We start from the raw sequence: 16,592 nt of genomic DNA, 5'->3' as shown, positions 1-16,592 counted from the left end.
CATCACAAATTGCTATCTGCTCTGTTTTACATATTGCCATCTGATCGCAGGGTTCTGTATATTCCAAAGCAGACCTATTTCAAATGGATTAATTGTTCTTTTACAGAACACATTTCTGCGGTTTTTAAAACCGAAATTACAAAACACATACACATTGTTTCCTTTTAATAGGAATGCCCACAAAGCCAATGCAGTTTTAGTGTGAGCGGCTGCATGCTGTGTACCTCTGTCTCCTCTCTCTTGCGCGTGCGTGCGTCCCCCGCCCTAATCAGGGGCTTATCAGCTTTAAAATAAATCAGGTGGAGTTTCTCCATTCACTTAGTTATTCGCGAGGACTGCGGAGATAATCTGGGTTATGATGCATTATTTCCTGGGGGTGACTCAGAATAGAGGCTACTTCAACTATGGTTGGGGCTTTGCTTTAGAGCAATGTTTTTTTAAGCATTTGGATGAGCTCACTCACCTATCAAGATTTGTTCCGTTTTTGACCTAATGCCTTTACAGCATTTTATTTTGTTAAGAGTTGCGGTGGTGGACTAGGACCCAATGTGGCCCAGGTCATGTTTTTCATAGTGGCCCGACATTACACTGTGCAAGCAACCCCAGGCCCTCTAGGAAAGTAGTGTGGGGGGGGGGGAGTTACCCACACGAAAATGTGGTCCCAGTAGTCGGTTATTTTCCCTATGGTTTAAAAAGTAGTTAGACATAACACAAAAAAATGACCTCTAGCTTGTTAAGAGTGAGGAATAGAAAAGCTGGAAGCTTTGTAGCAAGATCCGCACTTCAAAGAAATGTGGGCGATGAGGTGAGATGAAATGAATGGCGGGGTGCATAAGAGGGGCAGGAGAAGCAGAAAACCCAGGTACCCACACAAGAAGCCCATGATGCAGAGAGCCACCAGGAAGCCTCCAAACTGTAGACCAGTCTACCGCTGAACAGTAGACCTGCCAAATGCGACATGATATAAATTAGCATAGCTGTCAAATTAGAATTTTGTCCGGGTCTTGAGGGAATTGCTTCCCAATACTTGTAGGCCTAATGTTGAGTTGGGATTTTCAATTGTATCTAACAACAAAATAAAACGTAAACATTTCAAGTGGGCGAACCATGAAAGTCTGGGGAGTAGTGTGCGTTATTTCAAAAAGGCTCTTCTAAAAATGATTTTCACTGGGGCTTATTGTTTTCTCACACTAAACCATGTATCTGAGATAAAGACCTTGCAAGAAAGAGAACAAGGCAATTTGACAAAAGATGAATGTTCATGCTACTTTAAATTGCATATTTTTTTAGATAATAAGTAAAGCAGTGCACATTTAGCCAGTTAACAAAATGTATGTAGTGGAGCTTCTATCTACTGCAAGACCTTTTTTCCTCACGTAACTATTGAACATTTCAAAGAGTGCAGCAGTTGCATTATCAATAAACAGCTGTTAGGGCTTAGAGATAGTTGTCATGTTATGGACCCAACATTTGAGTACAGCTCAAGGGCCACCTTCTGTGACGCGGGTCAGGGATTTGGTACTTTTGTAAAATGCTGCAGTCTGACCTCTGTTTTACACCCTAGGTCGCTTACAGTGGAAGACCGAGAGCACATCGGGCGTCTCTGCAAACTGTTGATTGACCACGGTCGGATCCATTATCTACAGCAGATGGGGTACCAGGCTGCCCTGCAATACTATGCGGATCCTGCCGTGTCCTTGGAGAACGTGCTTTTGACAGCCGTGCCAAGCCGATGATCCTCGTTGGAGCTATTTGCACACAAGAAGAGTTTCCTGGAATAGCTGCATATCTCACTGCATTTTTTATGACTTATCACTTGGTCGGAAACCGTAACTATTTACATTGCCATCTTGTATGACTGAAAAAGGAGATTTCAAATAGCCGTTTCCATTGGAGTGCAGCTATCCCCCAGGAAGATTTGTGCCTGGCATAGGCTCATCTTCTGTGGCCATAGATCATCCAGGTAGCACCCTCTGACATGGATGCAGGGTTTCCCTTTCAAGAATAGCATTGTTGCTCTGATCCACGAGCGTGTGTGGTGGACTCCAGCTGGCTCAGTGGGGAATGTGGGATTTAGCCTTCCAGTTCAACAGTGGCCGATAGAACAGCTGCATGCTCCTCACCTCCTACTGGAAGAGAAATCAATCATGTTAAAATGTCAGACTCATATGTATCTCATGTCATCACCTCCTCCCCTACACCCCCTTCCATTATGTCAGTGCGTGTTCCCCATCAGCAAACTCATTTGTTTTCCTACTGTGGGGGCCAGGCAGCAGAACACTTGCATCCCCAACCCTCCCAGAACTCTCAGGGATCCTGCCTACTGATCTGGCCAGTCACACAACGTGGTGCGTGTCACACGATCAGCCTCTTTTCTAAATCGAGCAGGCAATGTCGAATATGGATCATTGTTATCTGGAGGTAAAAATTCACACGTGTGACCAAATGGAGTCCCAACTTTCCATTCACATAGCACAAGGGAAAAAGCCTTTTCCGAAGGCGGGGGTCGCCTGCACACCACTAAATCTGTAGTACTGCTGTTCCACCATAATCTTGCTGGGCTGTGTTTTAAAGGGAAAAATGAATCCACCTAACTATCTTGTGGGGAAAAATATTGTTTTTTGTTTGAAATAACTTTGTGAAGATGTTAGGTGCAGACATAATAGCAATATGACCTATGCCTTCTGTAGTTTTATTAAAAACTTTAGCAGAATGTGCTACGCTTTGGTCATTTGTGAGTTAGCTTCTAAAGTAGAAGGTATCCCTAAAACAAATTCACTGTATGCATCTATTGGTGAAATGCTTGGATAAGACCAGTATCCCTACCTGGCTGGAGGGATTGCTGTATGTATGTGTGCATAAACTGCAGGCCGAAGAGTTCCCTTTCCTCCTCTTCCTCTAGGGTGTCACAGGGTGGTAATGTGACCTGCATATCCAGGGGATTGTCTCGGAAATTGACAAATCTGAGGGTACATAAAAACAAACTCCAGTTATTTCTCTGAAATGAATAAAATGCACCACTAGTCATTACAACTGACCCCACAACATTCAAATTCCCAATCAGATCATACAAAACGAGGTGCATGGCATGATACTGTTTTTGTTGCTGTGTTACATGGGGCAGATGTGCATAATGCTGTCATTCCTACCCCAGCTCCTTTCCTTTCCCAAGTTGGGGGAACTTCCCAGAACCGTTTGAATAAGGAAACTCTTTCTACAATGGTCATGAACAGCGTTCCACTTGTGCATTCTGACTCTTTATGTCTCGCTCACACACCTCTACCTCTTTGACCACTGACACAGTATGAACATGGCTGTCTTTTTCCACACATGATTTTTCTGACGACACACTTTAATTTTCAGAAGCTTCAAGGACTACAAACTTTGTGAAGGTCCTCTGTGGTTCACCTTCACAAGGCGCATCATCTGTCTGCTGCCTGGGAACTTGCACCCATCCAGCGTCCATCAGTTCTGGTCACATAGTGCTTGCCCCTCACAAAATGCCTGCAGCATATGGAGCATCTTTGGAAAGCATTACAATTTGACTGACAAGGTCCTATTTAAATCTTGAATACCTTTTACAAATTAGAGGGACCCGCTGCTGGGTGCAGGGTTGCATCACACTTCCTAGCCCGTGTATGAAGGCACAAAATATCCTCTTAGGGCTGGGAAGACCTATTTATTTGTTTTATTCTTTATTGCATTTTACAACATACAACATAAAACAACAATACAACAAACACCATAACATAACATACAAATGGCACTGCATGCAGGGAGTCTCTCTCAATTGCGATAATCGTGGCGCTTACTCCTTTCACTATGCACAATTCTCGGGTATTCATTTTGTAGTTGCATGTCCATTCGCCTAACCCCGTGAACTAGTGTTCGTATGGCACCCACAGCTGGTTAGATGCCTACGTTAGGGCTTTCCTCTTGGTCCATCAGTTTGGTAACCACTCTTAGGGTCCTCCATATCTCTTGTCTTCTCTGGATCCTAGCATATCCTGTAGGAGTTTGTTCCAAGCAAATAGATTGTCGCTACTTTCTCCTGACCCCCTCTTCACTGCGCTGGTCCATACTACTGTCTCTGCCAATGCCCAACGATTCAAGTCGGCCCACCATGCTTCTATTCTGGGCCCTGTGTCAGTCTTCCACGCCATGGCGATCCGGCATTTCGCCAAGATGCACATCAAGTCCTTCATCTTGGCTATATGTGTCCTTTGTTTGCCGCCCCTCGGGAATAGTCCTAACAAGTAGCTTTCCGGTGTCCATTGTTGCATTTGCACTCTGCCAGTAGTCGCCCTTGTCTTGATGTCTTCCCAAAAATGTTTGTATTACTGGACACCCCAGAACATGTGGAGCATGTCTGCATTTTCCGTGGCACATCTGGGGCAAGTTTGGATGTCTTTGTTCCCCTTTTTGGATAATCTTTTTGGGGTGAGGTACGCTCTGTGGGTAACATAGAGCTGCGTCTGCTTGAATCTATTATTTCACGAGACCGTTTTCGTGTATCTTAGGACCCTTGACCATTCCCGATCCGTTACCATTGGTTTCGCACCTGCAGTTTCTTGGTGGTGTTAGCTTTCTTGAGTTCTTCATACAGCCTTGATGTTGTGTGCCTTCCTTTGGCGATGTCTTACCACACTTATCTAGGTCTTCCTGTAGTTCCTCCTCTGTGAGGCCCGGCCACCTCCTCTTGATAGTGTGGACAATGCTATTGTAAAGCATGAACTGTCCTTTGTGTATTTCATTTTCTGCTGTAAGGGTGTTAAAGTCCACCCATTTTCTCTCCTTCCACAGGAATCCTACCTGTGCCACTCCTTTAGCTTTCCCGTGTATCCTGTATGCTGCCAAAGCTTATTGTCTGCTACCCCCAAGTCCCGCCAGGGGGATCTGCAAGGAGCATGGGTCCCTGGGTTCCCTGAATCTTCCACGCCCTCTTCCATAATGTTAGCCCCAGTTTGAGCAGGGTAGGCAGGCCTTTGGCCCAAGATTTTTCCATCCAGATAATTTCTCGTAAGTGACAGTTCTGCAGGGCCGACTGGAATAGTAGTGAGTCTATGGATTCTTCATCCCCCAACCATCTGACCCCAAATCGCAACTGCCCTGCTAGCTAGTATCTTTCGTAGTCCTGCACAATGATTCCCCCAAACTATCATGTTCAGTTTCTTAAAAAATGTCCCCGGTATGTTGTAGGGTATGTTTGTAATATAATATAACAGATGGGATAGGAACGTCATTTTTAACAGGGCTGCTCTCCCTATCATCCCCAATGGCAATGTCCTCCAGAACTCCATGAACTTCATCGTTTTATTCTAGGGCTGTTTGCGTGTTAGCAGTATGTGTGTGTGTAGGGTTGTGATGTATATCTATACCCAAATATCGGAAGGTGTGTGGTGCCCACGTGAGACCCAGCTGTGGCAACTGCTCTATGGGAACCTGTCTTGAGTTCTGCAAGGGGGTATATAATGGATTTTGCTTTCTGGGCCAACCTGTTTGTTCAAGATGGTGTTCTTAGGTTACTGAGAAAGGTGTTCAGAAATCCATTTTTGGAGTTCCTTGTCCCTAAATTTGTGACTTGCCCAAACTTTAGCTGACTTCCATGTTTTTTTTTTAGCTTTATTTTTGTGACTAGAGGGACTTCACCTGAAGTCACCCTGTCACTGCAACCCTTTTTCCGGCGTACTTGCCTAAGTAGCCCATATTACTACCGGGATATAGGTGCTTTTACAGTCACCTTTTTGGTGCCAGGGTGATTGTATCACCCTGAAAGCGTGTTGTGGAGCAGGCTGGTGGCAGCTCTAATTTAGTTGTGGTTACACCACGGTTAGTAATCCAAAGCACCTATATAGTAGTGTGGAGGAAAACATTAAACAATAACGTATACACATTTATGTACCCCCACTGTTATAAGAGCACCATTATATGCTGTTTACCACTCGCCATGTTAAAACACTGTCTCTAGCCTGCATAAAGCAAGGCGGTACACAGCATGCCGCCTTTAAAACAGCGCTTTGCACATCACTAAAGAATGCTCACATTTCACTGTTCATACTTCAGGTGTATATCCGTTTTGGCATAGCTAAGGGTGTTCTCTGCTCTTGCCTGTTACTGAAAGGTGGCATTAGCTGGCAGATGTCATATTACAAGACCTCTCGCCTCCCTCGAGACGAGTACGACGATTTAGGGAGTATATTCCCCTTGAAGAAATGCATTACGCTGTGCTGCTTTCATTGATAACACTAATAAGCACTTCTGAGTGCAGCTTGCAGCGAAAGACTGTACAATGAGGGTTTGTCCATTGAAACTCATGTCTTCCAGAGAGTATAAGATACCTGAATCCAGGTGGGGTGGGGGGGGCGGAGTCACTTACACCTAGGTCCTGTGTTGCTGTTGGTTATTTGTCTGCTCACTGCTTTAATAATAGTGTTCATCAATCCACCAGAATAGTGAGTGCTCTTTATTCACCACGACAGTAGTCATTGGGGTACTAATGTATTTTTAAACCCTGCTCTCAGCCATTTTGTTCTGTAGTGTTTCATTGCCTATGTGGATCACGAGGCACAGCCGAATTGCCCATTCGTTTGACACAGACTCATCCCAAGCCCACAAGACACCCTCAGCCCCGCGTGAATGTGTTATTAGTATATGACCCTGTGCATGCCTTATATCTGCTTTGGTACTTACCTGAAGATTAGTTCGGCTATGGGCTGGTGCTGAGGGTCCTGGTGTGGCCATGCTGCCTGTGCCTTTATACGTCTGTGCTTGAATCCGTGCTTTCCTTGGCTGGTCGAATCTCATGCTGGGCTCTTCCTTTGCTTCTGTTCTCCTCTTAGCTAGCTGGACTGGTTGCCCTCGCTAGACTCTTCCATGCCTGCTATTTTGCCTCCTTGGTAATATCCTTGTGGCCCAAGTGCCTAAAGGCATAGGAGAGGGGTATGGAGTTGTCCTCCCCTGGAAATCCAAGTAGCTTGCTGCTTCTTCTCCTCAGCTCCATCATGGGATATATGGGGTCACCTCTAGCCATTGCCTCTGTCGTGGAACCATTTTCCTACTGGCTGGCTGTACCTTTGTGCTCCTCTGGGCTGACATGGCACCCTTGCCAGATCCCGCGGGTGGTCACTGCTGTTGTCTTCTTTGCTATTGGATTGTATCTCCATGTGTCTTCCTTTTTGGGTTTACCTTGTCTGGATCCTTGCTGGGCTGTGGGTTTGAGTCACAGCGACTAGAGACCCCAACCACCACAAGCCAGACGTAAACCCGACGCCCAAGTTATGTGCAGACCTGCCGTTTCTAGGCTGAATTTGAAGTAGCCAGCACTGTGAGTACCTTATCCCATAGTCCTTAGAGATTTAATTCTGTAGTTGGTTCAGTTCTTAGGTCACCTGGGCCCGGGAGCAGTGACGATTTGAAGCCTGCCCCTTCTACCCCGTTTTACATTGGAAAGAGTGGACCTTGGGCTTTCTTCTTGAAGCAGCTCTTCGTGACCAGATAGTTCTTGGACCTTGTGGTGGAACTCTTCTTTGTGGATCCCTCCTGCTGCACCTGTGAGGTACAATAGGGGTACCTAACTTTTCCCCATACCCAGTGCAGTCCTATTAGGTTTATCCTGCTGAATTTTATTGGAGACATTTTTTGGGGCACTTATTTGGACTAATACGTTGTTACCTGGTCCCCGGTGTTTCCCCAGAAGAAAGTGTAATTTTAGATGGTAGCAGTGGAATATATTATATACATTTTTGTATAATAAACCTTTAGTGAATTGCAGTTCACTCCTTCCCATAGGATATAATGGTATTACTGTAACCACTTCTTATGATTACATGGGTTCAAATTCTTTTGTGGGAGGTACTAGAACCTATTTAAACCCAGAGCTGTGATTCTCTAACTATTCTTACTGTTTCGTGGCCCTTTGGGCCAGGTTCCTACTTGTAACCTTTTTCCTCCCCCCTTTCTAGTGACCACACATAGATATAACATAGTACATCCATTTTCGGATCGTCCACTATGCTGCGTTTCTTAGAGTTGGGTGGTATCTTTTTTTATTACTGTACTATATTTTTCCTTTATGCATGGATATGCATGATTTGTTTGTATTTTAAATTACTTATTTGGGTATTTTTATTATGATGCATAACTGCAATTAATTACATGGCATATATATTGGTACAGCATATTATATATGGTGTATTTTATTGTGTATGTATATCCGACTAATTGAATTTCGGTACCAGCCTATCACCTCCTAAGAGTGAAAACTGACTGCGCTGGTATGTTAGCCATTGAGAGAGTTTTGGTCTAATTTACAGTTTCTTCTGGTGCCAAATCCTCCAAATCTCTGTGTTCGGTTCCGGCAAGATAGAGACATCTGGAGTTGAGGTCACCCAAGGCTCTTTGTACCATGCCAAAAATACTCACTGTGACTAAGTCTCTCCAAAGCATTAACACAGAGGAAGGTGAGACCATTTCTGAATGTTCTGTACTTTCAAAGGAGTGAGAACCTTCTTCAGCTCATTATCATTCTGAGAAAAGGTAGAAACTGCACAAAGGACTAGAGGAAGTTGAAGCATTTCCCCTCTGAACACAGATAAAGATCAAATGTCTTGCTATTGAGCAGAGGGGGCGCTGTTGCGCAGCTGAGGTATGGCTACCTAGCTGTGTAGCTCTGCCTTGGGCGACATTCTTATCCATTAAACACCCTTTTTGGTGCCACTTTAATACACAAAAAGCAATTGGACTTGGGTCTAAAGGCTTGGTGCAGGAGCTGTCTTGGTGCCAGGCATCCAGGTTCCATGAAGGCTTAGAAAACCGCATCTCCAGTACACCGGCTGTAATCTGGAAAATGATCCGCCTCTGACCTCTGTGTGGTACAGCATGCCTGCTGTGAAGAGAGCAAGGCGCCCGAGGCCACAGTGGGGGTGGAGCTGACTACGAGTTCTGGGCAGGTAGTGGCCCCCCCCGCTCCTTCAGTGTCCACAGCACTGTCCCATTCATGAGGCGACCTGGGCCGCTCTTGACAGCAGGGCCCTCTGGCTGGGATTGGACGTCCTCACCCCGCCGTGGCCAGGTGATTGGAGTGGCTGGCACTGCTGCTGGTGAGGAGTGTACCGCGGACCACTGAGGGGGGTACGAGCCTTTGAGATCCAGTTCGCCTGCGGCATGTGACACGCGGAGGCGGTGGATGCGGCAGCTCAGCAACAAGTGGCAGTCACGACGGGCGGGAGTCTTCCGGACCCGGATGTCAGGTACCTGGCCTCCTGCGCCCTACTCCTGACATGGCCTGACCATATCCACATACAGCTGCTGCGGCGTATCCTCCTCTACTGCAGCTCACCTTACCCAAGACGACTGAGCTGGAGAGGGCTCACCCTGAACCCGCAGAGGGGCTATTAACGTTTGTGGAAATGTGCCCTTGCTGATCCTTATAGGGCACTGAGGCTGCCCTGCTTTATACTGGAGCCGGCTGAACTTTCCAAAGTGAATGTCCTGTGAGGTCCTCGGCCACACATTTGCCACGCACAGTGATTGCACACACACAGACCAGGACATACAGTGAGGACCTCTGCCTACAGAGGGTCACTACCCACCCTCCTACAATGAGGTGAGATAGGAGAGTCGTGTGTAGCCTGTGGGGCGTGTGTGTGGTGCCTTGATACCACTGGCCACCCCACCCTATCTAAGCAATGGGGTAGTCTCCCCGGCAGGCTCCTCCAAACACTTTCACTCGCTGGGGAGGTCGCCACCCAGCCCACTAGAGGTGCACCTGGTACCTGCCGGTCTGAAGATATACTGCACATCATATTCTGTCCGGATGGTGTGGTGGAAAAGCTTCACTGAGATCTGACCATAGGGTGCATGTACTCTGGCTACAGGGGAGGTCACAATCCATTCTATTCTACACAGAACGCAATACCAAGATACTACGGTGGGAATGTGGGGGGGGTACTGGGTATGGCCCGGGGAGACCGCAATGCTATAACATCATTTGGGCTCTTTTTCACCTGGCTAGCAGTTCCCATCTCGTCATAAGAATGGCCAGAAAGCCCATCTGCACATGGCACTTCCCCGTGGTCAGTGGATGGCCATTCAGCTAAAACCCAGATATTGAATCAAACTTGCCGGATCAAGCCCGTAAAACGCATCCCCATCTCTGATTGGCTGCTCTTTCTATTGCAGAATTGTGAACTGTCTCTCTGCACCCTGGGACTGACGCACCCGTGGGCCACCACCCTCTGGTGGGCTCCACGCTCTTGTGCGGGCCGGACTCCCCCATGTCACCCCGGTGATATTTGATTCTCTGCTCTGTTAATCAGCTCTGCTATGCTGGCTGGGGGCCTCGCCCTAACACCACAGGGAGGATCTGAACACCTTTGGCTCCCAACTTACCAGCACTGCTCCCTATTACCGCGCTCTACTGCAGCCTTATATACATCCTTGTGTGGTCATGACTAAGGGGGCCAGTAGGAAATAGAGCTCTATCAATATGTTCGCTAAATCGACACCAAAGCCTAGTGAGACCCAGCCGAGGTGGCTGCCGAGCCCACTGAACCCCAAAAGATGATGGAGTATATGCGGGAGGGGTTTACTGCATTCCACATGAAGCTTGACGATATGAGCGGGACCATCAGCTCTATTAAGGCCTGGATGGACTAAACTGATACCCGGCTGACAGAGGTGGAGTCTAGAGTCTGCCTGGCAGAAGATGATGTTGTCACACTTAGGTCAGAGGGGGCCTCACTGTCCAGACAAGTCCAAGCTGTCAGCAAAAATAATGAGGACCTAGAGTCTAGGTCCAGGCGCAACAACCTGTGCATTATTGGCGTTCCTGAGGACAAAATCGACAGCCCCATGGAAGAGTATGTGGAACGTATCCTTCTCTCCCTGCTGGATTCTCCAAAGCTCTCCCCTCAATTTGTGATTGAACGGGCCCACCGATCCCTGGCTGCAGTGCCCAGGCCTGGTGCTCCCGCCCCCCGTCTAATCATAGCAAGAGTGCTAAACTATCGTGACAGGGATACATTGCTTTGTGCAGCCAGAGAAAAAGGTGAACTACTACTTGGCTCCGCCAGGATCCATTTGTATCCAGACTTCTCCGTGGCTATCCAAGAGGAACACAAAACCTTAATAGCTGCCAAGAAACGTCTTTGAGAACTTGGTGTCAAGTACTCCATGTTATACCCTGCAAAGTTAAAGATCGAACATGCGGACATGGTCTTTTTTTTCACCATCCCGGAGGAGGACTACAGGTTCATCGACCTATGATCTCGTCTGTCCTTTATTTGGTATGACATTGTGCTCTTGGTATGGTTGGGGGTCCAGACTGGCTTTGCCTGGGTTCTCTACAATTTCTTGTTGACATTCTCTGAGTTGCGCACCACATAAACACTCCATGATGCACCTGACAAAATTGCAGAATGAACACTCTGTTAGATTCTTCTTACTCACTATCCTGGAGGAGACCTCTAAATTCATCGTTGATCTGTGCACGACTCTCATTCTCGGATTGACAGTTGGCTAGTGTCCGATATACTTATTAGATCCATTGGTCAAATGACTATCCTACTTAGGACTTTCTCAGAGCACACCCCAGTCACTGTCTCGCTGCAATGGGGGGAGGGAAGTTGGGGTGGCACATACATGGAAACTGAAGCCAAACGCTTTGTTAGATCCAGTATTTGAGTCGGAACTAGTGGCCCGCATGGACGGCTTCTTTGCGACCAACACCAGGTCAGTAGAGACACCAGCCACCCTATGGGAGAACTTCAAAGTCTATATTCGTGGAGTTGCCTTGGCAAAAGAGGCAGGGATCCTCAGAGTGATCCGTAAATGCATCGGGGAAAGTGAGCTCCTACTTGCCGGACTAGAAACCCAGTATGCCTCATCCCTATCCGTTGCTATACTCAGGGATATAGGGGTAACACTCAATACCTTCCGTACCCAGGCAGACCGGGTGCGCAAGTTCCTGGATGATCCCCAGGCCGACAGGAGATACGGCGAGGGTGAACATCCCGGATGCTCATTAGCTAGATTAATACGGCAGGCGATGGGGGCTCCCCATATTCCAGCCATTGAAAGGGCATATGGTAGTGTTGTCCTCTGGGTTCAAGAAATAGAGTTTTGCTCCTTTTACGGCACTGGGGCTGATGGGCTTACCACCAAGTTTTATAAAAGTTACAAGGGACGTCTGGTGCCGCGACTGGCAGCCGTTAGGGAGGAGGCATGCCTGGCCGGTAGACTTCCCCCGCCCCTCGCTTTGTGAGGCGGCTATTTCAGTACTACTAAAACCCAACAAGCCAGCCATGCAATGCAGTTCTTACCGGCCCCTTTCCCTCATTAATTGTGATGTAAAAATATTTGCTAAAATGTTGGCCCTTCGGTTAGCACCATTTCTCCAACATTAGATCTTTCATGGATTCACATGCTTTGAATAGTCCAAGTCATCAGGCTGGGAACCTCAGTCTTTTTTTAAAAATAGCGTTTTCCCCAACCCAACAAGCCTCGGTTTACAGAGCGTTGGCCCTTCAACGACGGCGGGAGTACAGAATGTTCCACTTGCATCTCCTCTGCTGAACCCGCTGTCGGTGCTGTCTCTCTCCAGGTCTTATCTACACTGCAGTCCCTATTAAGTCAACTGGATTCGATATTGCCTCCTGTGTGTACACCCCCGGTAACACCTATCGTTGACGTGGTAAGTGCCCCTCTGCGTTCAGCGTCCACGGCTGAGTTGCCGGCTTCCCGGCCGATGAGCAAAGAACCTCCTCGTTCCCACCCGGAGGAGGGTGAGCTGCAGGACTCTGATTCCAACCAGGGTCCCAAGGACTCCATCTCTGATATCTCATCGTCGCCATCAAGAGACCCGACATGGGAGTCTGATGTGGAAATAGAGGCTCCTAGGAGTCCGGCGCAACTGTCACCCACGAATGACATTGGGGCATTTCATGCCATAATGGCCAAAGCCTGTGTCGAGTTTGGTCTGACCCCAGAGGAAGAACGAAAAGAATGCTTCCTATTTGACCACATGGGAAAGAGAAGGAAGGCAGTTTTCTCAGTTCCTATCCTGGACCATGTCTGGCAAGAAGGCCTACGCACCATGCGCCACCCATTTTCAGAGCCTGCAGTTAAAGGCAGGTTAGAGAAAAAATGTAAGGCCCCGGACTCTGCGCCAAAGTGTTTGGTTGCACAACCCACCCCTGAATCAGTGGTGTCAGCGGTGGCTAGCAGGAAAGCCAGAACACAGCACAAATGCACTACACCTCCTGACAGCGACGCTAGAAGACAAGATGCCTTTGGAAAAAAGGTTTTAACAGTGGGGGCGACGACAGTTAAAGCCGCCAACTCGTTAACGATTAAGGCGCGCTACGACCGCAAAATGTGGCATCAGCTAGCCCCTCTGTTAGAACATCTACCCGAAGAACACCGAAAGGCGGCCATGTTGCTGATCCGTGAAGGTGAGGAGGCGTCAAATCACAGCATTTACATCGCTGTAGATTTAGCAGAATCTGGTTTCAAGCAGATAAATAATGGAGTGGTACTAAGGAGGCAGGCCTGGCTAAAGTGTACGGACTTTAGGCCGGAGGTTCATTACAAGGTACTGGACATGCCCTGTGAAGGGGAACAATTGTTGGGGGAAAAAATAGATGAAGCCTTCAAGGGCATGAAAGAGGACTCCGATACGCCGTGGTCATTGGGGGCTTTGCAAAGCGGGCGGTCGTTTCGTCCCTTTCGCCCCTTCCATGGAGCTTCAGGAAACACCCGGTTTGCTGCCTCCAGAGACCAAAATTACAATCGCTCTGGATACTCCTCACAAGGATATAGACGGGCAGTACAGTCTACACGAAGAAGCTGTGATTTTCAGGCATCCAGACTAAGAGGAGGACAACCCTCTTCCGCCAAGGGTAAACAGACAAAATCACAGCAATGACAGTCTTCGAGGAAATGTGTTGGGGGGCAGAGTAGCCCTACACATCCACGAATGGGACAAAGTTACATCAGACAGTTGGGTATTGGACACGGTGCGGTTGGGCCACTCTCTGGAATTCAAGGACCCACCAGTTCCCATTCCTCCCGTGTATTCTGTGCAACCTCATCTTTACATTTTACAGCAGGAGGTTGTACTTATGTTACAGAAAGGGGCTATAGAATTGGTTCCAGTGGCCGAGAGAGGTCAGGGGGTTTACTCCCGTTACTTCGTGGTCAAGTAACCCAGCGGCAAGTGGCGTCCCATTCTGGATCTTCCGGCGCTGAACAAGACTGCAACGCCTGAGGTTCAAGATGCTCACACTTCAGGAAGTCAATCGGTCGGTACAGCCGGGGGAATTTCTGGCGTCGTCGGATTTGCAGGATGCATATTTCCACATACCTATGCGTCGACGACACTGAAAATTCTTGCGATTTGTGGTGGGTCAAAATCATTACCAATTCCGAGTGCTCCCATTCGGTCTAAAATCATCCCCCAGGACATTTAAGAAATGTTTAGCGCCGGTGGTGGCGTGGCTCCGACGAGAAGGTCATCCCGTCACTCTCACCTGGACGACTGGCTGATATGCTGTCCGTCTCCAGCGGCGACGCAGGCAAGTCTCAACGTTACCATGCAGCTGTTAAAATGACTAGGCTTCGCCGTCAACTTCGACAAGTCATATCTATCTCCCTCCAGGAGCTTGGTATTTTTGGGCGCAGAATTCCAAACTCAGTCAGGCCTGGTGAAGCCTTCCGTCGAGAGAGTTCAAAAACTGAAGCTGAGTGGAGAGTCGGAACGAGAGTGTCGGTCAGAAAGTACATGTCGCTGTTGGGAACCATGGCGTCATGTATTCCGTTGGTGAAGGACTGTCGTCTCTTCATGATGCCAGTGAAAGTGTTTCTGGCAGACCGGTGGGCTCACGTTGGGCTCTAAAATCGTTTTTGCCACGCATATGCATATGTGGCTCTGTGGTGAGAGTGTTGACGGACAATACAACCACAATGTTTTACCTCAGGAAGCAGGGGGGCACCAATTCCAGAGGCTCAGAAACTATGGCATTGGGCCCTGGAACAAAACATCAATATTGTGGCTTTTCATCTGCCGGGGGTGCTGAACGTGCAGGCGGACTCTCTCAGCAGAGAAATAAACCAACTCCACGAGTGGCAGCTGAAGGAACAACAGGTGTCCAGCATTTTCCAGAAATTGGGTCGTCCTTCAGTGAATCTTTTCGCCACACGGGAGAACAGAAAGTGCAAGGAGTTTGCCAGCAGATGGCCTCAGCCAGGTTCGCTGGGGGATGCATTCTCGTTCCCATGAAAGGGCATGTTTGCGTACGCATTCCCTCCGTTTCCACTCATTCGGCGGACCCTTCAGTGGATTCAGAAATACCCATGCCGGGTGATCCTGGTGGCCCGTACTGGGCCAGGCAGCCGTGGTTCTCAGACCTACTCCATGTATCCATAGCAGAACCAGTGCGGTTACAAGTGACGCCGGACCTTCTGTTTCAAGGCAAGGGTGCAGTTTGGCACCACGACCCGGGCGCTCTCAGCCTGACGGCGTGGCTCCTGACTTCTCAGAGTTTGGCCTACTGAACATTCCTAGTGACTGTCACCGCATTTTGGAGGCGGCTAGAGCTCCGTCCACGAATGTCTCCTATGCATGCAAATGGAAAAGGTTTTGTGTGTGGTGTAAGGGTCTGCCTGGGATGGACCCTTTAAGCATTTCATCGGACCCTACTTGTTGCACTTGGCAAAGAAAGGTTTGGCATTCTCCATAAAAGTACACCTGCCGGCCATTTCTATATTGCCTCAGAAGAGGCATGCTACCCCTCTGTTCAGTGATCGTCTGGTTAAACATTTTCTAAGAGGATTGTTTCTGACTTTTCCTCCAGCCAAGAAATTCCCTCCTGGTTGGAGCCTCAATCTGGTGTGTTTTTAGCGGCCATTATTTCGGCAAGAAGAATATCGGAGTTGCAAGCCCTAGTAATTGATCCTCCGTACATACGTTTCTTCAAAGACAAGGAGGTGTTGGCTACTAACTCGCACTTTATTCCAAAAGTGGCAACTACTTTTCATAAACTCTCTTCTATTGTGCTGCCATCATTCTTCGCTTCTGCTTCCTCATCGGCAGAAAAGGCGCTGCATACGCTGGATGTAAATGGAGCATAGAAATTTTATCTGAGTCATACTCGGGAGTTCAGACGTTCATACAACTGTTTGCTCTTCCCTTAACTGAGGGTCCATGGTCCATAAGCCACACTCTCCAAACAAGGACTATCTCGCTGGGTCTCATCGGCTATTTCCTTCTGTGACTCTAAGGCGGGAAAGCCTTTGGAGAGGTGCCCGAAGGCACACTCGACGAGATCCACTGTATCCTCAGCGGCATTATGGTCAGGGATTCCGCTGGTGAACATCTGCCAGGCGGCCACCTGGTCGGTGCCGCATACTTTTACTCAGCATTCATTGCCTGGAGCAGCAGCATGGTGCAGATGTGCAGATGAGACGTGCAGTCCTGCAACGCCTGTTTCAGTAAGTTAAGCCCCACAGCCTTGGGTTATCTGTTTCAATGTTAGCACTGCTAATGTCTTCTTTGTTGGTCTTATGTGTTGCGATCCTGATGTATTGGTTTGCAT

The 16,592-nt window shown here is 48.1% G+C and overlaps 2 protein-coding genes across 3 annotated transcripts in view; one reads left to right on the top strand and one right to left on the bottom strand.

Annotated features, from left to right (window-relative positions):
* TRMT13 (tRNA methyltransferase 13 homolog) overlaps positions 1-2,713 on the top strand; it is an 876,862-nt gene extending 874,149 nt beyond the window's left edge. Inside the window, exon 11 of one of the 2 annotated variants that reach the window (XM_069641589.1) lies at positions 1,565-2,713. In XM_069641589.1, coding sequence (XP_069497690.1) covers positions 1,565-1,736 — 172 coding nt within the window. In that variant the 3' untranslated portion in view covers positions 1,737-2,713. The remainder of the gene's footprint in view (positions 1-1,564) is intronic. The other variant, XM_069641588.1, reaches the window with a different exon arrangement.
* Positions 2,023-16,592, bottom strand: part of LRRC39 (leucine rich repeat containing 39) — a 207,233-nt gene continuing 192,663 nt past the window's right edge. Inside the window, exons 8-9 of the mRNA XM_069641590.1 lie at positions 2,827-2,963; positions 2,023-2,129 (exon numbers count right to left, since the gene is read on the bottom strand). Of these exons, the coding sequence (XP_069497691.1) occupies positions 2,074-2,129; positions 2,827-2,963 (193 nt within the window). The 3' untranslated portion in view covers positions 2,023-2,073. The remainder of the gene's footprint in view (positions 2,130-2,826; positions 2,964-16,592) is intronic.

This window comes from Ambystoma mexicanum, chromosome 1q (genome assembly GCF_040938575.1).
Source record: "Ambystoma mexicanum isolate Mex_15411 chromosome 1q, UKY_AmexF1_1, whole genome shotgun sequence".
Taxonomy (NCBI): domain Eukaryota; kingdom Metazoa; phylum Chordata; class Amphibia; order Caudata; family Ambystomatidae; genus Ambystoma; species Ambystoma mexicanum.
This window is presented reverse-complemented; position numbering and strand designations above follow the sequence as displayed.